This window comes from Tarenaya hassleriana, unplaced genomic scaffold (assembly GCF_000463585.1).
Source record: "Tarenaya hassleriana unplaced genomic scaffold, ASM46358v1 Cleome18, whole genome shotgun sequence".
NCBI lineage: Eukaryota > Viridiplantae > Streptophyta > Magnoliopsida > Brassicales > Cleomaceae > Tarenaya > Tarenaya hassleriana.
In genome coordinates this window covers 1013956-1037742 of record NW_010965216.1, presented here as the reverse complement: position 1 = coordinate 1037742, position 23787 = coordinate 1013956, and the positions used below count along the sequence as shown (strand labels likewise).

Below are 23787 nucleotides of genomic sequence, written 5' to 3'. Positions count from 1 at the left end.
CGGCTCACATTGGATGTGTTCCCAAAAACATCCTGCAAAGTATCCCACAAAAGCTTGGCAGACTCGATGTGGTTGAAAGACGCCATGATTGTACTGTCAAACGAGCTTTGCAATACTGTAATGACCGTATGGTCTTCTTGCAGCCATTTGGAATCCGCCTCGGAGAGCGGTGTAGTTGCAGTTTCGATGATTTCTTTGGCAATGGTGACATGATTCCACCAACCTTTGCTCTTAAGGAACATCTTGGCCGATCTCGACCAGCTCATGTAATTATCGCCGTTTAACATGACGGGAATCAACCTGAGAGATGAAGAATCCATGGGGAGTTTCTCGACAAAGATGTCGGATATGAGGTAATGAATAAAGAAGAAGAAACAGGGTACGTAGGATCAAAAAGTGTGATGGATTATGGATCAGTCAGGCTCTGATACCATGTGGTAAAAGACAAGAATTTTGGCTGTAACCCTAATCGGCTAGAATGTTGCCGAGAGGTGGAAGAGAGAAGATGAGGAAAATAATTCTCTGCATACTTTTTCATTATTGATACTTTACACAATAAATAGAAAATATACATATGTATGCAAAAGGAAACAAATATACTAATTACATAAAAAATAAGTAATGATTAAATAATAGGAAAGACCAAGATATGAGACAATCACAATGATTTCGATGCGCTTATGTCTCGGTTGTGACCGTTCTTTGAGTTTCCGAGGTTGTTGTCAACATGTCCGAGTTTGCTTCTTCGTCAAGAATAATGATATATATATATATATATATATATATATATGCTTTTGAAAAAAACTGAAATGCTAATTAATATGAACGAACTTTGATGATATCTGAACATCCGGATTAACTTACTTCATTGCTTGTTTGTTCATAGCCACATAGCAATAGCATATGTCCTTTTGCCAAACATCCATATGTTTTGTCTTTTTTTGATCGTTTCTTGTAAGTTGTTTCATAGGAACATTTTTATCATCGGCGCGTAATTGTGTGGTTCGTGCCTTACCCACTTTTGTCGAGACCACAAATATCTCACCTCCAATCAACACATGCATTGTTGCCCTATTTTTTTATTTTTGTATTTTTTTAATTTCAATTTTTTTTTCTCATCTGATATTCACGTGGATTTTATGTTTAGGATATAATTTTACGTGTTCAAAATTCCGATAGTTTTTTTTTTTTGCGTGTGCAAAAGGTACGACATATCTCATATGTGTATAATTTTACGTACGTAGTAGTGACATGGGTTACAGATTTTATATAAACATGTGTAGCTCAATATAACAATGCAAGTGTTTCTCTTTTTTCGGTACAGCCGTGACGGGCGACCACTTCCTGGCTCAAGACATCACGTTTGAGAACACGGCCGGTGCCGTGAACGAGCAGGCAGTGGCTCTCCGGGTAGGTGCCCAAAAATCAGCCTTCTACCATTGCGGCTTCTCGGCCTACCAAGACACTCTCTACGTCCACTCCAAACGGCAGTTCTTCCGCAACTGTTTCGTGGCCGGCACGGTCGATTTCATCTTCGGCAACTCGGCCGTAGTCCTCCAGAACTGCGACATCGAAGCACGCATACCTGGCAAGGGTAAGCAGAACATGGTTACGGCCCAAGGTCGGATCGACAAGAACCAGGACACAGGGATCGTTATCCAGAAGTATTGTCGGATGAAGTTATCAACGCCACGTCTGATCTCTGGCCCGTGATGGATGAGTACCCATCGTATCTGGGCCGTCCATGGATGGAATACTCACGGACGGTCGTGATGCAATCTTCCATCTCGGAGGTTGTTAGATATGTGATTCAAGAGCAGTTTCAATCGGTTATTTGGAAGTTTTTAATTCTGCAGTTAAGGTTGGGAAGTTTCTATCGGTTACTAAATTATCTCTATAAATATGTGTATTGATAGTTTTTAGAAATTATTGCAGAATTATTTTCTGTAATCAATTGGGTCGGTTTCAAAGCATTGTTGAGAGGAAACCGAGTTATATGGGGTTTGTTTGTGTATTTGTGTATGTATTTATGTTGTGTAATAAAGAAAGAGTGTTTAACTTTGTGAAAAGTTATCAGAGGTGATCAATCCCGAAGGTTGGCACCCGTGGAACTCGAGTAACTTCTATTTGGACACTCTTGACTTATAGAGAGTATTCGAACAGAGGACCAGGGGCAAACACGAAATATAGAGTTAAGTGGAAGGGTTTCAAGGTAATTACAGACCCCAAAGAGGCTGAGCCGTACACCGCCGACGAGTTCATCGACGGAAGTAGCTGGGTACCGGAAACTGGTTTTCCTTATCAACCCGGTCTCTGATCTATGGCATGTTGAACCGGTTAATTATGTGTTATACGTCTCTATGGGTTTGAGCTGTGCATGTATATTTACGTATGGCGATCTACATGAACCTGAGACCACGTGGTCCTCGAAATAAATAAAAGCTTGTATCGTTTTTTTTATAATATCAATTATTTCGTTGTACCATTACTGTTAAAAAGATTGCACATGTATGTTATAATATATATAAGTTTTCTGTCACATGTTTTTTTTTTATTGGATTTCGTCACATGTTTGTAACATATAAAATCTATTGTAAAATTGTGGGCAATAAAAATCAAAATCTTTGACAAAAAAAAACATATAAAATCTAACATGCTTAACTAGAACTCAATTCAATTAGAACATCTTGGTCCGTCGAGCAGTTGAATATATCTCTATTAATACTAAAATTCTCACATGTGTTTTTATTTTTTATTATTGTTTCTAAGTTGTCTTTAAGACTATTTTATCCATGGAGCATGTTATGTGGTTCATGCATGGCATGTCTGTTAGCGAAGATACAAGTGACAGACCAACTGAAGACACATGGACGACAGACGAAGATAACCATGCAAGCCTATACACGTAAACATGTCTCTCCTCAATATCAGGAATGAATTGGCTTCAGTTTTGGACGACAACCGTTGGAGTTATTGGCTAAATGATTCTCTTCCTATTTTGAATTATTTTAGCTTCCTTTTCTTTGTACAGACAATATTTCTTTCCTTGCTCTGTTTTCTCCAGAATTGTACATATATGTAATATGTTGTATTATAGAAATACATACAGAATTCTTCATTATTTTTTTGTGATTCAAAGCCTCGGTACTATACTTACCGAGAGAGAGAATTCGAACCCTAAATTTCACATGGTATCAGAGCAGCCGATATCCTTGATCTAAACTTCCTCTTTCTTCTGCGTTGGCTGTTCTTTGCTCCTTCAATCTTCGCCGATTTTTTTTTTTTTTTTTTCAGTTTCACTACACCATGGAAAACTCGTCCCTGAGACTTATTCCCGCTGTCTTGAATGGAGACAACTACCTGAGTTGGTCTCGCTCTGCCAGAATGTTTCTCAAGAGCAAAGGATGGTGGAATCACATCCTTCATACCAAGGAGATTGTCGAATCGGCCACCACCGCTCTTAGTGCCGACGACTCGAAATGGCTCCAGGAGGATCATACCATCGTCACAATCCTCCAAAGCTCCTTCGACAGCTCGATTTTGGCTTCATTTAATCACATCGAGTCGGCTAAACTCCTTTGGGATACCCTGAACGATGTATATGGTAATAACAATTGAAAGGCTTATTCTCATTAGGTAAAGTGTCGTTTACATATATACACAGCAAGAGGGAGCAATGACAGATTCGCATAACAACCGGATCCTACAATTATGGAAGTTTCTTAATATGCAAGATATTGTGGTCTAACACGCCCCCTCAAGATGGAACACCGGAGGTGACGCCAATCTTGACACAGAGATCGTGGAACGACGTCCGAGGTAGCGGCTTCGTGAGAGCGTCGGCTAATTGGTCTTTCGAGCTGACGTGAAGAACACGTAAAGTACCGGACTCCACTTGTCCTCGAACGAAAAGGTAGTCGAGAGCTAAATGCTTCATCCGTGAGTGAAAGACGGGATTTGCGCTAAGATATGTAGCTCCGATGTTGTCGCAGTATATAGTTGGAACCGTCGGCAACGTGAAACCAAGCTCGGAGAGTAAAGAGACTAACCAGCGGATTTCGGCAGAAGTGTTGGCAACTGATCGGTATTCAGCCTCCGTCGAAGATCGCGAGTGACCGGGAAGTTTCTTTGAAGACCATGAGATAGGGTGTTTCCCAAGATACACAACGTACGCCCCCGTCGATTTGAGATCCCCAGGATCTCCCGCCCAATCGGCATCGCTGAATGCATGTAATGTCATGGGATTCGCAGCGGAGAGGAAAATGCCCGTGTCGCGAGTGCCGGACAGGTACCGTAAAACCCGTTTTGCTGCAGCCCAATGAACATCGGTCGGAGAATGCATAAACTGAGATAACTTGTTGACCGAGAAGCTAATATCGGGACGTGTGAGAGCCAAATATTGAAGACTGCCCACAATTGCCCGAAATTCTGTGCCGTCCGAGAGAGGAGAACCATCCGTGAGGCGGAGCCGAGAGGAGGACGCCATCGGAGTGGCAACTGGTTTGGACTCATTCATCTCGGTTTGATGCAAAAGGTCGGCAATGTATTTTCGTTGACAGAGAAACAACCCTTTCGCAGAATGTGTTGCTTCAATGCCAAGAAAACACGATAATGGCCCAAGATCCTTGATTGAGAATCGTTCCGCAAGGCTAGCAATGAATGTCTCAATCTGATCAGCTATGTTGCCCGTGACAATCAAGTCATCAACATATACTAATACGAGGATGCAGACCTTTCCGTGGCGAAGGATGAACAAAGAAGTATCGGCCATGGAGTTTACAAAGCCCTTATCAAGGAGGAAACCACGGAGCTCGGAATACCATGCCCTCGGAGCTTGTCGAAGTCCGTATATAGCTTTGTTGAGCTTACACACAAATGATGGTCGGTCCTTGTCAACAAATCCTGGAGGTTGAGACATGTACACTTCATCGGTGAGTCGCCCTTGTAAGAAAGCATTGTTGACGTAACCGCAAGACTGAGTACGAGTCGTATGGTCGGCGGCTTCACCACCGGGCTGAATGTCTCATGAAAGTCTACGCCCGGTCGTTGGTGAAACCCCTTAGCTACAAGTCGTGCTTTGTAGCGATCAAGAGAGCAATCCGGTTTGGTTTTGGTGTGGAACACCCATTTACAACCGACTATGTTCATCGTCGAATTAGACGGAACCAAATCCCAAGTGTTGTTGCGAACAAGTGCGTTAAATTCCTCACTCATAGCCAACCTCCAATGAGCTACACACAAGGCCTGTGCAACAGTGGTTGGTTCCCTGTCAACATTCAGTAGAGAAACCGTTAGCGTGAGTTTTTCAATCGTTTGGTGATGCGGTTCTTTCCCCGAGTGACCATCGGATGCTTGTTGATGGCAGGGATTTCCAGTTCTGCAGCTGGAGCTGGCGGCGTCGGTGATGCAGACTCCGATGTGGTGGGGATTTCCGGTATTGTTACAGATGAAGGAGAGTTGCCGGGGTTGTCGATCGTCATCGGGTGTCTAGTGGGCGGAGCGTATGAGTGAGCCGGCATGACTTGGTTTTGTGACGAAGATGGTTCGGGGGGAGATGATGTTGGTCGACTCAAGAATTTGGCTATGTCCGAAAAGGGATGTATATTTTCGTGGAACACTACATGTCTTGAGACATATAGTCGGTTGGTGTTGATGTCAAGGCATAGAAATGCACTTTGGGATGAAGAGTATCCAAGGAAGACACACGGGTTTGATTTCGGAGCAAGTTTGTGGGGAGAATAAGGACGGAGCCATGGATAGCACAAGCAACCGAAGCAACGTAGTTTCTCATAATTAGGTGTAGACCCGAACAGTGAGAAGAAAGGAGACTTCATAGACAAAACGGGAGTGGGTAAACGGTTTATGAGATATGTTGCGGTTGTGAGTGCAAACGACCAGAAGGATAACGGGAGAGATGCATGATGGAGCAAAGAAAGACCGGTTTCGACAATGTGTCGATGTTTTCGTTCAGATATACCATTGTGTTCGGGAGTATGCGGAGGAGTTGTGTAATGTGAAATACCGTGAGAGGAAAGAAATGATTTGAGGGCTATGAATTCGCCCCCATTGTCGGTGTAAAGAGAGATGATCTTGGTGGAAAAACGGTTTTCCACAAGATTTTTGAAAGAAACAAAGGTCTCGTGAACGTGAGATTTTTGTTTGAGAGGATATAGCCATGAGTAACGAGTAAAATGATCAACAAATAGTACGTAATATTTGAATCCATCCGTGGATATAATCGGTGATGTCCAAACATCGGAAAATATAAGTTCTAGTGGGCGAGATGAGGAGACGGTTGAATCATGAAATGGAAGTTTGTGGCTTTTATTTCTCAAACACGAATCACAAAACGAAAACGTAGAATCCCGACACAATGGCAATTTGAACGAAGACACAACACTTTGAAGAATTTGAAGAGAAGGGTGACCTAGACGCGAATGCCACTCGGACAAAGTGGACTTTTGACTCGATAAAACAATAGGACGCGAGGTTGAGGAGAATTTCGGCCACTCATAAACGCCACCACTATTTTTTCCTTTGAGAATCGACGCCCCCGTGCTTAGATCCTTCACCTGAAAAGAATGCGGGAAAAATTCCACCGAAACATCATTAGTCTTGCATAATTGAGAGACCGAGACTAGATTCTTCTTCATGGAAGGCACACATAACACATTTGCAAATGATAAGGAGCGAGTAGGATATGTGAGAGATAAAGAACCAGTGTGAGAGATTGGGAGTCCCGATCCATCGCCGATAACGACGTCATCACCACCGTGGTATGGATGATGAAGTGATAAATTGTTGAAGTCAGAGGTAATGTGATGAGAGGCTCCACTGTCCAACAACCAAGGGGACGAGTCATACGTTGGTAGGACCGTATGGTGGGCTCGAGGTTGCCATTGTTGCGGCGACTGCTGCCATGGAGTCACGGCCGGCGGTGCATTGCCACCGGATTCAGAAACCGAGATGAGCCGGTATTGATGACAACGTTGAGCGCTGTGGCCGAAGACACCGCAAGCTTGGCATTTCCCTTGGTAACCCCTTGATGAGCCCGAGCCGATCCGATTCCATGACTGTCCGCGGTAAGGTGCCTGACCACGACCGGTTTGGCGAGGTCGGGAGTGAACCGTATTGGCTGTGACAGGAAAAGGAGCCGAGAGAGTACCAATAGTTTTTGCAGCGGATAGTTTTGCTTCATGATGAAGTAACTTCTCATGGAATTCTTCGATAGACACCGCAACGTCTTGGCTTGTATAACATCAACAACCGGTTTGTACTCTTCCGGTAGTCCATTGATGAGTGCATCGAGAACGTCTTCATGGTCAAGAGGTTTGCCAAGGATTGCTAATTCGTCAGCTTTGTTAGTGACATACCGGATGTATTCGTCGATAGTTTGCGTGCCTTTCACGCAACGCCGGATTTGGTCTCGTAGTTGCAGGAGATGTCCTCTCGAGGGTTTACCATAGATGTTGGCAATGGTTTTCCATGCCTCACGAACAGATGTGGACCTCGCGACCAACGGCTGTAGGTTGAGAGAAATCGTGCCAAGGAGTGCGCTAAATAATAGCCGATCTTGTTGCTTGAACTCAGAGAACGCAGGGTTGTCAATGGTTATGCCAGCATTGGTGATCTTGGCGGGAGGAATGGTTTCATCATCGGAGATGAAACAATCAAGCTTGTGGCCTTCAAGGAGAGAGCGGATCTGGAGACTCCATGTGATATAATTGGTGGAGATCAACTTTGTGACATTGATCATGTTCACCGTGAGCAGCGTTTTGGACGGATTACTTGCGTCGAAGGTTGCGGTGGCAGCATCAGGAGCAGTATTTGTGGTGGTGGCCATGATAATCGTCGAAGGGTTGATCGCCGGTGACGGAGACGATCGTTGGGTTCAGAAAAGAGAAAGAAAAAAACAAAAAAGTGTGGCGGCTAGGGTTGTCGTGTGACTATAGCTCTGATACCATAATAACAATTGAAAGGCTTATTCTCATTAGGTAAAGTGTCGTTTACATATATACACAGCAAGAGGGAGCAATGACAGATTCGCATAACAACCGGATCCTACAATTATGGAAGTTTCTTAATATGCAAGATATTGTGGTCTAACATATGGCAATGCCACCAATATCAACCGGATATATGAAGTGAAGCACAAGATTTATTCCCTTCGACAAGAAGAGAAATCATTCAATACCCTGCTGGGAGAATTCACAGCCCTATGGGCTGAATTTCGGGAACTTCGCACAGCTCCTACTGATGCAACAGAGATTGCATACCAAGAGCAAGACAAGATTTTTGCCTTATTATTTGCCCTGAATGGCTCTTATCAAGTGCTGGTCCAATCGATCCTCCGAGAAACTAAACTTCCCTCCTTCAACGAAGTTTGTGCTCGGATTAAGAAGGAGGAAGGGGGAAAGTCGTTATTCCCTCGTCCGAGTGATCTTACCCATAGCGCAAGAATTATTCCTGCAAATCGTGAAGAGATCGCTCAGAAAGCCATCGCATACAAGCCATCAGGAGACCGCCGACCGAGTACCTGCGAACACTGCAAAAGGAAAGGTCATATGAAGGATAAATGTTGGGTTCTCTATCCTCATCTCAAACCGCAGCGGTTCTCGAGTCCTCGTCCGCCTTCCTTTGACAGAGCCAAGCTCGCCGGTACATCTTATGTTGAAGCCTCGGAAGGAGACATGATTGTGCCATCCGAGAGAGCATGGAAGGCATCTAATGATATTTATGTTACTAAGCAAGATATGGAGGCCATGATGCAAAACTTCACGTCCAATATATCGAAGATAATAGCTTCCAAGGAACCTGGTAACATGTCTCTCACATCTATCACTAAAAATGATTTAATTGTGGATTCGGGTGCCACATCTCATATGATATTTAATCCAAAACTTTTATCTAATGTTCAGCATGCTAGAGGGGAAATTTCTGTCGCTAATGGCCAAACGTGTCTGTTAAAGGAATTGGGAAATTAAAACTTTGCGATAAGGAAATTGATGCATTGTATGTTCCTGATTTTACTAACAATCTTCTGTCCGTTTATCGAACAGCTAAGGATCTAAATTGTCAAGCGATTTTTGGTCCTAACGGCTTATACTTTCAGGATATTAAGACTGGAAACATCATTGCTACGGGGCGAGCTACAAATGGGCTTTACCTCCTAGACACGCATTCTGACGTTCGAGATGTTGCCTTTAGTTCTATTTGGCATGCTAGATTAGGTCACCCGCATTTTCAAGCTTTGAAACTCATTTTACCAAACGTTACACTTGATAATAAAGATTGTGAGTCATGCATTTTGGGCAAACATTGCAGAAGTGTATTTCCGCAATCAAACACTATTTATAATACATGTTTTGAGTTGGTTCATTCTGATGTTTGGACAGCGCCGTGTCATTCACGAGAAAACTACAAGTATTTTGTTACTTTTATCGATGAGAAATCGAAATATACGTGGCTAACTCTCTTGAGCTCGAAAGAACAAGTGTTTGAGTCTTTTGTCAGGTTTCACTCATATGTCAAGACACAATATGGAGCCATTCTCAAATGTCTTCGCACAGATAATGGAGGGGAGTATCTCAATGCTCGTTTCAAGAACTATTTTGATACTCATGGGATTGAGCATCAATCCTCATGTGCTTACACTCCCCAACAAAACGGGGTAGCGGAGAGAAAGAATCGGCATCTCATGGAGGTCGCTAGAACCTTAATGTTTCACCGTCATGTGCCTAAAAGATTTTGGTGTGATGCGGTGATGACGGCGTGTTATTTAATCAACCGAATTCCAACCAAAATCTTAGCCGACAAGTCACCGTTTGAGGTATTAAACCGAACTCCTCCATCAATTGATTTTCTAAAGGTATTCGGGTGTGTGTGTTACGTCTTTGTTCCAGAAAACAAACGCAACAAACTGGACCCCAAGAGCATCAAGTGCATATTTCTAGGATACTCAACAAAGCAAAAGGGTTTTAAATGTTATCAACCCGAAACGCATCGCCTCTTTATATTAAGAGACGTACAATTTATGGAGCAGGTTGGATACTTTGAGAAAAATGAATGGAAAGAACTAGAAGATCTGACCAATACATCGCCGGATTACTCAAACACTCTGAGAGAACTACTCACGGACGATACCTCACGACGACCACCGAATGAACAACCTGCCGAAAATCCTGGCGATGAAGTAGCGACACCTCATCCCACCGAAACAGGTAACTCTAGTGGAATCCATGATGATGTTGAAGTTTCTAATTCTGTAGATGCAGGAGAACATGTCCACGTGCCCATTCATGCAATGGGACCAATGGTGGAAGAAGAAGAAAATCAGATGAGTGCTCCTTATCCAAGACAAAACCTGAAACTTCACCAACAAGTAACTGTGCCTACACTTCGAAGAAGCTCACGGACCAAGAAACCATCGTACAAAGTGAGGGAAAATCAACTTGGTTGTATGGTAACGCATCCCATCCAATCTTTCTGTTCAAACATGCATTTATCCACTAATCATCGAGCTTTCCTAAGAAAATAGATCAGGAAGAGGAACCTCATACTTTCGAAGAAGCCAACAGCCAAGAAAGATGGCGAAGAGCGATGGAAGAAGAGATTTCAGCATTACAAAAGAATGAAACTTGGGAGATCGTGACGATACCTCAAAACAAGAAGCCGGTGGGATGCAAATGGGTATACAAAATCAAGTACCGAAGCAACGGTGATATTGAAATATACAAGGCTAGATTAGTAGCAAAGGGATATACACAAACATATGGCGAGGATTACACAGACACATTTGCACCTGTCGCCAAATTACCCACGGTAAGAGTAATACTTACGATTGCTACGAATCTTAATTGGGATCTTTGGCAAATGGATGTTAGGAATGCTTTCCTCCAAGGAGACTTAGAGGAGGAAATATATATGAATTTGCCTCCGGGATTCCAACCTTCTCTCGGCCCCGACAAGGTATGCAAGCTCAAGAAAGCATTATATGGACTCAAGCAATCCCCGAGACAATGGTATGCCAAACTCCATGACGCATTGACAAACCACAATTTTACGAGAAGTGAAAGTGATCATTCACTATTTATATCACACACTACGAGAGGTATGATCGTTCTACTTGTCTACGTAGATGATATAATCCTAACCGGTAATGATGTGCAAGGTATTATGGAAACAAAACAATTACTTCAATCATCTTTTGATATTAAGGATTTGGGAGAGCTAAAGTACTTTCTTGGGATAGAAGTAACTCGTTCGCATGACGGACTATTTCTATCCCAACGAAAGTATGCACTTGATCTTTTGAGCAATTCAGGACAACTTGGAGCCAAGCCAGCGACAACACCGATTGAAGCAAATTACAAGTATCAACCGGAGGGAGAACCACTCGAAGACTCCGAACAATATCGGAGAACCGTAGGTAAGCTCATTTATTTGACAATTACTAGACCTGACTTATCCTTTGCTGTGGGACAGGTAAGTCAATTCATGCACGCACCTACTACTCAACATTGGAGAATGGTGGAAAGAATTCTAAAGTATCTTAAAGGATCTCCGGGCAAAGGAATTTGGATGAATCGGAACAACCATGTCAATGTCGTTGGATATTGTGATGCGGATTGGGCCGGGGATCAACAAGATCGAAAATCAACAACCGGATACTGCACGTTCATTGGAGGCAATCTAACGACGTGGAAAAGCAAGAAGCAAAATGTGGTAGCAAGGTCAAGTGCCGAGGCGGAGTATCGAGCGATGGCAACGACGGCGAGTGAACTCGTATGGCTTAAAGCTTTACTCGAAGACCTCGGGATTTCAATCGACAAACCAATACCCCTACATTGTGATAATCAAGCGGCGATACACATTGCGGCGAATCCGGTTTTCCATGAGGGGACGAAGCACATAGAAATAGATTGTCACTTTGTTCGGGAGAAAGTCACCCAAGGAGTCATCACCACACCATACACAAAAAGTGCGGAACAATTAGCCGATATGTTTACGAAGGCCCCTAATGTCAAAGGTTATGAAACTATACTCTCCAAGATTGGTCTCGTGGATGTTCACCGACCAATCTTGCGGGGGGATGTTAGCGAAGATACAAGTGACAGACTAACTGAAGACACATGGACGACAGACGAAGATAACCATGCAAGCCTATACACGTAAACATGTCTCTCCTCAATATCAGGAATGAATTGGCTTCAGTTTTGGACGACAACCGTTGGAGTTATTGGCTAAATGATTCTCTTCCTATTTTGAATTATTTTAGCTTCCTTTTCTTTGTACAGACAATATTTCTTTCCTTGCTCTGTTTTCTCCAGAATTGTACATATATGTAATATGTTGTATTATAGAAATACATACAGAATTCTTCATTATTTTCTTGTGATTCAAAGCCTCGGTACTATACTTACCGAGAGAGAGAATTCGAACCCTAAATTTCACAATGTCCACGTCCACCATTGTAAAGGACTCAATTATTTCATCCTCCGTCACCATCGTTGCTTTTTATTTTTTCCATTTTTGCGGGTTTTCTTTGTATTTCTTTTCTTAAATCCCATCGTTCCATTTTCACGAACAATATTCATCGCTGAATGGTATCTCATTACTTCATCTAGGAACACGTAATTTTGCCCATATGTTCATGGGAGTCCCGTTTAGAGTTACCTCTATTTTATAAATATTATAACACTCTTTTTGGATACTAATTCAATCACATTTCATAAAAAAAAAACTTGACCTAGAATTAACAACACGTCTTATGATTCTTTTTTTAATAGAAAGTGTGCTAGTCTCATATGTAAATACAAACCATGTGTAGAATTTTGTATAATTTGTGTGTTTGTAGCTGTAGAAATAAAGGAGAAGAGCTTTGGAAACGGTTTGGGAAATAAGATTGTTTCTATTTCAACATTAATATTTTTAAATATATTTTAGTTATTTAAATTTTATTTTTTTTAATTAGGTATTTAGCTCTCGTGGTCTATGGTGTGTTGGGGGTGAGCCAAATAACTTTTGACTCGCAAACGGGTCGGGACGATCGAGGCGGGTCCGGCCCAACACCTTTTACACCCCTATATGATTCTCTTGCCTCGAGAGGTGTATATTGATTATGAGAAAACAAATAGGTAAAACCTCTAAAAAACCTTCAATTTGTAAAAATATATACAAATAAACCTTCAAATGAAAAACTATCATTCAATCTCCAAACTTGTAACTTGTCACTGAATAAAACCTCGAACTTGTAAATTATTGCTCTAATAAACCTTTGACCAGTTTGACCGTAATTTCAGGCGATCGGAAATCTACGTATTGACGGATTGCTGATGTCACCTTATACACGTTATCAATTTCAATTTAAAAAATGACATCAGCAATCCGTCAATATGTGGATTTCCGATCGTTTGAAATTGTGGTCAAACCGGTCAAAGGTTTATTAGAACAATAGTTTGCAAGTTCGAGGTTTTATTCAGTGATAAGTTACAAGTTCGGGGATTGAATGACAGTTTTTCAAGTTGAAGGTTTATTTGTACATATTTTTGCAAGTTGGAGGTTTTTTTAGGGGTTTTACCCAAACAAATATATTGATTTGGAATGATTATTAAAAAACACAAAATTAACCATAAACCCTTCCATCGTAGGTATGACCGGTTCCTTCCCGTAAGTATCAACCATTATTTCACGTTATATCGTCACCATATCGTCACTTGTCTGGCTTGTGCCCGTACGGTAAACCCACTCTTACGTAGCGCACAGTAATATATAATATATAACATATATAGTCCAACGACTACGATTTTTTTAAAAAAATTTCGTATAAATAAGTAGAATTCATGTGGACCTAGAAATTGAAATTCCAGTTACATTTGCATGAAAAAAAAACGTGAGCAATGTTTCTTTTTGGGACCTTTAGTTTCAATTTCAACTATAAAATGAAATCTTTGTTCCTGTAGTAACCAGTCTGCATGAAACTCCACAAGCACAAAACAAAATGTCAGAAATCAACAAAAAACTCATACCATTATCCACAGCCGCCGCCACATTGCTCCTCTTCTTCGCGTTCGTCGGAATATCCCCCGGAATATTCGCCGGAACCTTCGGAAACGGCGGGGAAAAAACCGATATCGGTGTCCCAAGCCGTGTTGAGGGCCATGTGTAATTCGACACCGGACCCGGATCTCTGCTTCTCCGTCGTCTCTTCAGCCTCCTCCGGCGGCTATAAGCTGACGTCGCAGAAGGACGTTATCGCTGCGATTCTGAACGCGGCAGTCGCGGCCGCCAGACGCAGTTACGTGGACGTGGAGAGCGTTATTATGGCGAGGTCAGATATTCCGGCGAAGACAGAGGTTGCGGTTAATGTCTGTCTGGAGACAATCGAGTTAGGGTTAGAGGATCTCCGTGACGCGGCGGAGGCTTTCCGGTTGTACCCTACGAAGGAAAATCTCCAGCGACAGGCTCACGATCTCAATATACTAATAAGCTCAGCCATGACTTATCAAGAGACTTGTCTTGACGGTTTCTCCGGTGACCCCTTCGATAAGTTGGTTCGCGAAATCTTCTCGGACAGTTTGGTACGTTTCTTTTTTTTTTTTGGATTAGTTAACTGTTTTCATACAAATATGAAACGAATACGTAACCTTTTACCAGAAAATGGGTCACTATCCATATTGGGTCCCGACACACTAATCGTTGATTGTTACAGTTGGATGCTGACGTAAAAACTTGCCGTGCTATTATTCAAAATTTCAAATAACCATTCTCAAAACTTTTTTACGTTGTGGGTATTCGGTTATACACACAAATCTCCAAAAATATCTTAGAAAATGATTTGGTATCTTAGTGATGATATCTATAATCTAACCGTTGAGATGGTTTAACGATACATGTGTTCTTAGATTAAAGTAGAGCGCTTGTCAAGCATCATACTCCACATGATCAAGAGCATGACGGAAACCGACATAGCCAACTTCGAGCCAAAGTCCAGAACCTCCACCACTCCCGATCTGATCAAAGAGGTGACGGAGACAGCCGCCGAGGTGGTCGGAGACGGGTGGCCGTGGTGGCTGTCGGAAAAGGACAGGCGGTTTCTCGAGTCTTCAGAAATAAAACCCGACGCGGTGGTTGCGGCCGACGGGAGCGGGGATTTCACGATGGTGGCGGAAGCGGTGGAGGCTGCGCCGAATAACAGCAAGGTGAGGTATGTGATAAAGATAAAGGCCGGAGTTTACAGAGAGATCGTTAGGGTTCCGTCGAAAAAGAAGATGTTAATGCTCGTCGGAGATGGCCGCTTAAATACGATCATCACCGGAAATTTGAGCGTCGGCGGTACACCAAACATGAGCACCTTCAATTCTGCAACAGTTGGTATGTTCCTTTTTTTTTCAATCTATTAGCAAATATTTGGAATCTCCTAAGTTTGGGTGGACAGTTTGGTTAATAATTGAATAAACGAGCCAATGCGAACTGATTAATTTATAATCGTAAGTGAAACAAAACCATACCTTAATCTATTCAATTATCGTATAAATCGAGTTGAAGTCTTCTAAGTTTTGTGACATCGTCGTAAACAACGGGTTCATATAATAAACTTACAGCCACTATTTTTTTCGTAGAGTTTTAATTTTTAATTTTTCATATTAAAAATATAAGATGTCCATAATTCTAAAATGAAATAACTTAAATTGACATGGTTTATAATAAATGCCCAATTTGATATTCTTAGTCCACAACAATAACCTCTAACCACAAAAATCGAATAATTAAGAACACGTGGAATTTTGTCATCGACTTTGTTATAAATTTACGCAGTAGGACAAATATGATTACCATTTTTTTTCTTAATTCTTGTTAGAAAATTATTTGATTACATAATACTGCAGTCGTGACGGGCGACCACTTCCTGGCTCGAGACATCACGTTCGAGAACACGGCCGGTCCAGCGAACGCCCAGGCCGTGGCCATACGGTTAGGTGCCGACCACTCCGCCTTCTACCGTTGCGGCTTCTCGGCCTATCAGGACACTCTCTACGTCCACTCCAAACGACAGTTCTTCCGCAACTGCTTCGTGGCCGGCACGGTCGACTTCATCTTCGGAAACTCGGCCGTCGTCCTCCAGAACTGCGACATCGACGCGCGCATACCTGGCCGAGGTAAACAGAACATGGTCACGGCCCAAGGTCGGACCGACAAGAACCAGGACACAGGGATCGTTATCCAGAACTGTCGGATCAATGCCACGTCGGATCTCTGGCCCGTGATGGATGAGTACCCATCGTATCTGGGCCGTCCGTGGCAGGAATACTCACGGACGGTCGTGATGCAATCTTCCATATCGGAGGTGATCAATCCCAAAGGCTGGCGCCCGTGGAACTCGAGTAACTTCTATTTGGACACTCTCACTTATAGAGAGTATTCGAACAGAGGACCAGGGGCAAACACGAAATATAGGGTTAAGTGGAAGGGCTTTAAGGTAATTACAGATCCCAAGGAGGCTGAGCCGTACACCGCCGACGAGTTCATCGACGGAAGTAGCTGGGTACCGGAAACCGGTTTTCCTTATCAACCCGGTCTCTGATCGATGATACTATACCTATACATACATGCAACGATATATATATATATATATATATATATTTGTCCTATATATTGTGTGGTGATGGTGTTGTGAGTAGTTCAATATCTCCATATGTTTGTTCGAGGGAGCTTGAGACCTCGTTGTCTTGGTAATAAATAAAAAGCTTGTGTCGTTTCCTTTTGTGGCATATAGTTATAAGAGAAATGTTTTTCTTGTATGCTCATTAATAATAATACATGAAAACTTAATTAATCACAAAAACGTCATCATATAGTAATGTCATGCGCATGTATATTTTCTGAATGAATTTTGATACCAACTATTCATCAATATTCACCACTTAAATCCGATGGACCGGAAGGATATAGAATATGAATCTCTCTCTCTCTCTCTCTCTCTCTCTCTCTCTCTCTCTCTCTCTCTCTCATATCGTTCACAAAGAGGCGAGTCTACGTGGGAATTGATATAGTAGAATATATATATATATTCACGAGCATAAAACTAACTAGTCGTATTCGAGTGGGCCAAGAGAATATAATCTCTCTCTTTCTTTTTTTTTTTATCAAACTACGCACGTGGATAATGTGAGATCTTCGGCTTGTGGTCACTACTAATGCTTTATTTGAAATTATATCTCTAACCTCACTGTCAATAATTGTTGACAGTTACATTTTGATAAAATGTATAATCTAACAACGCAATGATTTTGTATCCATATTATATGATATATCTCATGGTTGTTACCAGCATTGGTCAACCATCCACATATATATGCTACGAGAAAAAAAAAAAATCATAGTTGCAGTAACAAATATAGAATATTGAAATAAATCCCAACTGCGAATTGGGTTTGGTTGTTAATGTTGCTGCAGTGAGTCCAAATCCAATCTTTCGTGAAAGTCCAATGGGCCGAGAAACCAAGAATGGGAAATCCAATAAGCAATTGAATGGGCCGAAAGGCCCAAATCGAGAAGAAACCCTATAACGAGGTGTATTCTGTTTGTTTCCCATTATAATGTTCTTTTTTCCCCTTATTTGCACAGTCCAGTTGATGAATTTTTAACATATATATACGGAAACTAAAATTCTAGTGTAGATTTATTTTAGAGAAAATCTTAAAAAAAACATTTGAACTTTTCAATTTTGTCAAAAAAACTAAATTTTGATTTTGTAAAATAAAAATTAAACCTTTTAAATTTGTAAAAAAAACACACACTTAATTCTTCGACTATTATTAAAATAAACAAATAAACTGATATGACATAAAGACATCAAATTATTATAATTAGTTTTTTCTTACAATTATATATATTTCATATATTTTTTGTGAATCAGTTAAAAAGTTTAGTATTTATTTATAATCGCATAAAAGTTTATATATTTTTTTGGATCATTTAAAAAGTTTAGTGTTTTTTAAACTCACTTAAAATTTAATGTTTATTTAACAAAAATAAAAATTTAGTGTTTTCCGTCAAAATTGTAAAGTTCACTGTTTTGTTTTTATTTTCCTTTATTTTATCAAAATTGTAAATATATACCTAAATCTAATAAAGTGTCTGATACACAAAACAAAATGTATAATTTTTGGGTCTACAAAAAATGGGTAAACTGAATGTACCAGACACCATATATTGAATTCATCTTATATGATATTTTTTAAAAGCGTTTTCAGTTATAGAAAAATTCCTAAACTTTATCGGAAATTTTAGTTTTGGATTCCTGTCAATAATCTTTTTGACGCGTATTATTTAATCATGATTATAATAAGATCTAAGCTTACAAAAACGCAAAATGGAAATAACTCAACGTTGAAAATTTTCCAAAACTGTTTAAGGTCATTATGTATTGGTATATTGACATATCTATAAATATATTAATATGTTAATATCCCACAATATAAATATGTAAATATAAATATATCTAAATATTCTATATTTTATACATATTTATGAATATGTCTGTAAAACATTAGGAAACTTTCTTCACTGAATTTCACGAATAGGTTATAAATAACCGAACTTATCAAAACTTTCTTTGATAACTCTGATTTGCTAGCCGAGAAAGAGAGAATCCATCAGCTTCTATTGTCTGTTCGATTCCACCGAGTGGAAATCCCTGAGTCACTCGCGAACGAGTCATCTGAGCAGACAACTAATGATGACCTCCGTGGTTTTATGTTTCCTCATCGCCATCCCCGTCGTCTTCTCCACAGGTAAGAAATCACAGTACATCATCGTGTCGTCATCATGTGGATTCAACTTTTGAATATTTGATCACTGAATCCTTTTTTTTTTTGGAAAAAAAAGGAGCAGGGAAAGTGATGGAGGGAGGAGGAAGGTGCAGGAAGAACAACATAGTGATAAGCCAAGAGAGCACTCAGCCATTGCCGAATGGAATTCCGACATTCAGAGTGGAAATAACTAACCAGTGCGTGACGGGCTGCTCCATTTCGGACATCCACTTGAACTGCGGCTGGTTCAGTTCCGCGACCCTCATCCGACCTAACGTCTTCAAACGTCTCAGTTATAACGACTGTCTAGTCAACGGCGGTCAACCCTTAGAATTCGGCCACACTGTGTCCTTTCAGTACGCCACCTCTTTCCTCTTCCCTCTCTCTGTGTCCTCCGTCCAGTGTTGATTCCTCTCCGATCTATATTATTATTAGGGAGAATCCTCGTAAAATACTTGTATTTTTCCTTATCTCAATTTATTTTTAATTACTGAATAATACCTGTACAATTGGTTTTTTTCCAAATAAATCATATATTTTTAAATTATTGGCAAAAAAATACCTACCGTCACGTAGACAAACGGAAATCCTACGTGGCGACGAAATTCTTAACCTCTCTTCTAATCATCGCGCCATGTCATCGCCACATCAAAAATTAAATAAAAAATAAATAAAAAAATAAATTACTTAATAATAATAATTACTGAATTTCACGAATAGGTTATAAATAACCGAACTTATCAAAACTTTCTTTGATAACTCTGATTTGCTAGCCGAGAAAGAGAGAATCCATCAGCTTCTATTGTCTGTTCGATTCCACCGAGTGGAAATCCCTGAGTCACTCGCGAACGAGTCATCTGAGCAGACAACTAATGATGACCTCCGTGGTTTTATGTTTCCTCATCGCCATCCCCGTCGTCTTCTCCACAGGTAAGAAATCACAGTACATCATCGTGTCGTCATCATGTGGATTCAACTTTTGAATATTTGATCACTGAATCCTTTTTTTTTTTGGAAAAAAAAGGAGCAGGGAAAGTGATGGAGGGAGGAGGAAGGTGCAGGAAGAACAACATAGTGATAAGCCAAGAGAGCACTCAGCCATTGCCGAATGGAATTCCGACATTCAGAGTGGAAATAACTAACCAGTGCGTGACGGGCTGCTCCATTTCGGACATCCACTTGAACTGCGGCTGGTTCAGTTCCGCGACCCTCATCCGACCTAACGTCTTCAAACGTCTCAGTTATAACGACTGTCTAGTCAACGGCGGTCAACCCTTAGAATTCGGCCACACTGTGTCCTTTCAGTACGCCACCTCTTTCCTCTTCCCTCTCTCTGTGTCCTCCGTCCAGTGTTGATTCCTCTCCGATCTATATTATTATTAGGGAGAATCCTCGTAAAATACTTGTATTTTTCCTTATCTCAATTTATTTTTAATTACTGAATAATACCTGTACAATTGGTTTTTTTCCAAATAAATCATATATTTTTAAATTATTGGCAAAAAAATACCTACCGTCACGTAGACAAACGGAAATCCTACGTGGCGACGAAATTCTTAACCTCTCTTCTAATCATCGCGCCATGTCATCGCCACATCAAAAATTAAATAAAAAATAAATAAAAAAATAAATTACTTAATAATAATAATTAATTAATTAAATAAAAATCATAAAATAAATAATAAATATATATATACACATACACATATATACATATATATATACATATAAACACACATATATATACCATATATAAATATATATATATATATACATACACATAAATATACATATATATGAATAATAAAATAAACATATACATACACATATACATATACACATACACATATATATATACACATATATATACATATGTATATAAATTATATATATATATATATATACATATCAATACACATACACATATATATAAACGTACATATATATATACATATACATATATATACATTCGCATATATATACATATACATTATACATATATATACATATATACATATGTATGCACATATATATAGTTCACAAGGTCCTTTATCTCGAACTCAGAACCAAGTACATGTTTCAGTCTCTTAATATCGACCTTATCTTTAGAAGCTATTAGCATGTCATCAACATAAAATAGAAGATAAATGTTGATTCCCTTTTCAGACTCTTTCACATATACGCATGGATCATAACTGTTTCTCTTGTACCCTTGTCCCTGTATGAAACTATTAAACCGCTTATTCCACTTTCTAGGTGATTGTTTTAGACCATGTAAAGATTTCTTGAGTAGACACACTAAATTCTCCTTCCCTTTCTCTATGAACCCTTCTGATTGATTCATAAAATCTGTTCACCTAAGTTTCCATGTAAGAAAGCTGTCTTGACATCCATTTGTTCCAGTTCCATATAGCAAAACTCGGATTGATATGCAAATATATATACATATGTATATATGTATATATATATATAATGTATATGTATATATATGCGAATGTATATATATGTATATGTATATATATATATGTACGTTTATATATATGTGTATGTGTATTGATATGTATATATATATATATATGTGTGGATGTGTATATTTATATATGGTATATATGTGTGTGTGTGTTTATATGTATGTATATATATGTATATATGTGTATGTATATATATATTTATATACGTATGTATATATGTATATATGGATATATATGTGTATGTGTATATATATATATTTATTATTTATTTTATGATTTTTATTTATTTATTTAATTATTATTATTAATTAATTTATTAATTATTAATTATTTATTTTTTTATTTAATTTCTGACGTGGCGATGACATGGCGCGATGATTAGGAGAAAGGTTGAGAATTTCGCCGCCACGTAGGATTTCCGTTTGTCTATGTGGTGGTTATTTGACGGTAGGTATTTTTTGGCCAATAATTTAAAAGTATATGATTTATTTGGAGAAAACTACTAATTGTACAGGTATTATTCAGTAATTAAAAAAGTACAGGTATTAAATTGAGACCAGAGAAAAGTATAGGTATTTTACAGCGATTCTCTCTTATTATTATGAGAAAGGCCCCGATCGAGGAGAAACCTAGAACGACGACGAGTATTGTCTAGGTTAACCGATCAAAATCAAATAATTGTAATCCAATCCATAACTTTTCCAAAATAGACAAAATTGAAACTTAATCGAACAAACCGAAAAAGGTAATTTTTTTTTTAAAATCAACTATTTTCTTAATAAACTTCAAACTCAAATAAAATGAATCGAAAAAATATTGAATTAAATTTAATTTTGAAAGCCAAAAAGCTTTATTTAAAAAAAATCAAAATAAAAGAAATTAAATATAATCAAATCGAACCTGAATTAAACCGAAAGAACAAAGACTAATTGTATATCTCAATGCTCTTATTGCAAAACAGTCTTTCAATATTGCGGTATATTTAGGAGTATCAAAACAAGCGAGTTGAGACGTGAATTTTTTGCCTCATTTAAAAACGAGCCTGGTGAGTTATAACGACTGTCTAGTCAACGGCGGTCAACCCTTGGGATTCGGCCACTGTCTCTCTTTTCAGTACGCCAACACTTCCCAGTTCCCTCTCTCTGTCTCCTCCGTCCACTGCTGATTCCTCTCCTCTCCCTTTAGTTTTTTATTTTTTAACACAATAATAATTATTATTATTATTCAACATTGTAATCAGGCGTGGATCTAGGTTAGGAGCTGTAGGGGCACCCCCCACTCTAATTCAAAAAAGTAAGTAATTTTTAGGCAATTTTTTTAAAATTATGAAAAAAATTACCCTATGCCTCCATAAAAATAGCATTTGATTCTATAAAATGATATATATAAAATCAATGTCTCCATTTATATTTTTTTCTAAGTCCGCCACTGATTGTAGTGGGAAGCCGGTTATAATTATCGTGAGAACAGGTTGTACCGATGACCCTGAGATTGCGATCACCGGCCGAACCCAGAGAGCGAATGTGGATCGAAGAGAAAAACAGTAGACGAGATAGTGTTTAGCGAGTTCAGTTACCAAGTTTTAACCCGGGCTTATGTCTCGGAGAAGGAAATGGGTTGATTGCCAAGAGTTGTATTCGAACAGATATACAGAAGCGATCTAAGCTTCAAGAACCAAAAACAAGAATGAAAACTATCAAAGAAGAGATAAGACAATGATTGATATCGAATACCCAAATCTGATCCACCTTTAATGTTGAGCTCACAGACATTCTTCTACAGAAAGACCGTTATGCCCCTCTTTACTTTTCCTTTAGCATGTGCGACGTCGTTCCTCTTAGCCTTGAACCCTCTGGCGCCTTTAGAGGGTTTCAACCTCATTCTCCCATGATTCAACCTGAGCTTGCAAGACATCAAATCTCCACCTTGTCCGCAATACAAACATACAACACATTCCTACTCTTGGCCAAACCTACCATCAACCCTCTCTTGCCACCTAACCGGAATTACTCCCCTGTTAGGTGAAGTAATTTTAACATTTTTCTAAATTTATCAACAACAACAGTTTTTGTGAGTCTATCAGAACGATTATCTTCAGTATGAACTTTAGAGACTTTTATTATACCTCGAGCTATTATGTCCCTAATGAAATGCAGCCTAAAATCTATATGTTTTGTTCTTTCATGATACGCATCGAGTTTTGTTTAAAACCTAGTTCTGTCAGTTGCCCTTTTAACCATATACCTTCCTTTATTGCTTCAGTTAGGGCTATATATTCAGCCTCTGTTGTTAATAAGGCTACTACATGTTGCAAGGCTGACTTCCAACTCATCACAATGCCTCATACCAAGAACACATATCCTGAAATAGACCTCCTTTTATCTAAATCAGCAGCGTAATCTGAATCACAAAAACCTTTCACTTCTATGCTTGAACCTTTCTCGTAACTTAGACTCAGCTTCGATGTGCCCCTGATGTACCTAAGTACCCATTTTACAGCTTCT

The 23787-nt window shown here is 39.5% G+C and overlaps 4 protein-coding genes across 4 annotated transcripts; all 4 read left to right on the top strand.

The window, feature by feature from the left end:
• Positions 1-285: 285 nt before the first annotated feature.
• On the top strand, positions 286-1713 carry LOC104810588 (pectinesterase-like). The gene is made up of 3 exons (XM_010536935.1): positions 286-353; positions 1205-1224; positions 1325-1713. The coding sequence occupies exons 1-3, from the start codon at positions 286-288 to the stop codon at positions 1711-1713; spliced, it is 477 nt and encodes a 158-aa protein (XP_010535237.1).
• Positions 1714-13850: 12137 nt separating this feature from the next.
• On the top strand, positions 13851-16763 carry LOC104810395 (pectinesterase-like). The gene is made up of 3 exons (XM_010536683.1): positions 13851-14579; positions 14904-15372; positions 15888-16763. Exons 1-3 carry the CDS (start codon positions 13974-13976, stop codon positions 16580-16582), a joined length of 1770 nt encoding a protein of 589 aa, XP_010534985.1. The 5' UTR covers positions 13851-13973; the 3' UTR covers positions 16583-16763.
• Positions 16764-18739: 1976 nt separating this feature from the next.
• On the top strand, positions 18740-19220 carry LOC104810587 (protein TAPETUM DETERMINANT 1-like). The gene is made up of 2 exons (XM_010536934.1): positions 18740-18794; positions 18889-19220. Exons 1-2 carry the CDS (start codon positions 18740-18742, stop codon positions 19218-19220), a joined length of 387 nt encoding a protein of 128 aa, XP_010535236.1.
• Positions 19221-19687: 467 nt separating this feature from the next.
• On the top strand, positions 19688-20168 carry LOC104810586 (protein TAPETUM DETERMINANT 1-like). Its single transcript, XM_010536933.1, has 2 exons — positions 19688-19742; positions 19837-20168. The coding sequence occupies exons 1-2, from the start codon at positions 19688-19690 to the stop codon at positions 20166-20168; spliced, it is 387 nt and encodes a 128-aa protein (XP_010535235.1).
• The last annotated feature ends 3619 nt before the right edge of the window (positions 20169-23787 follow it).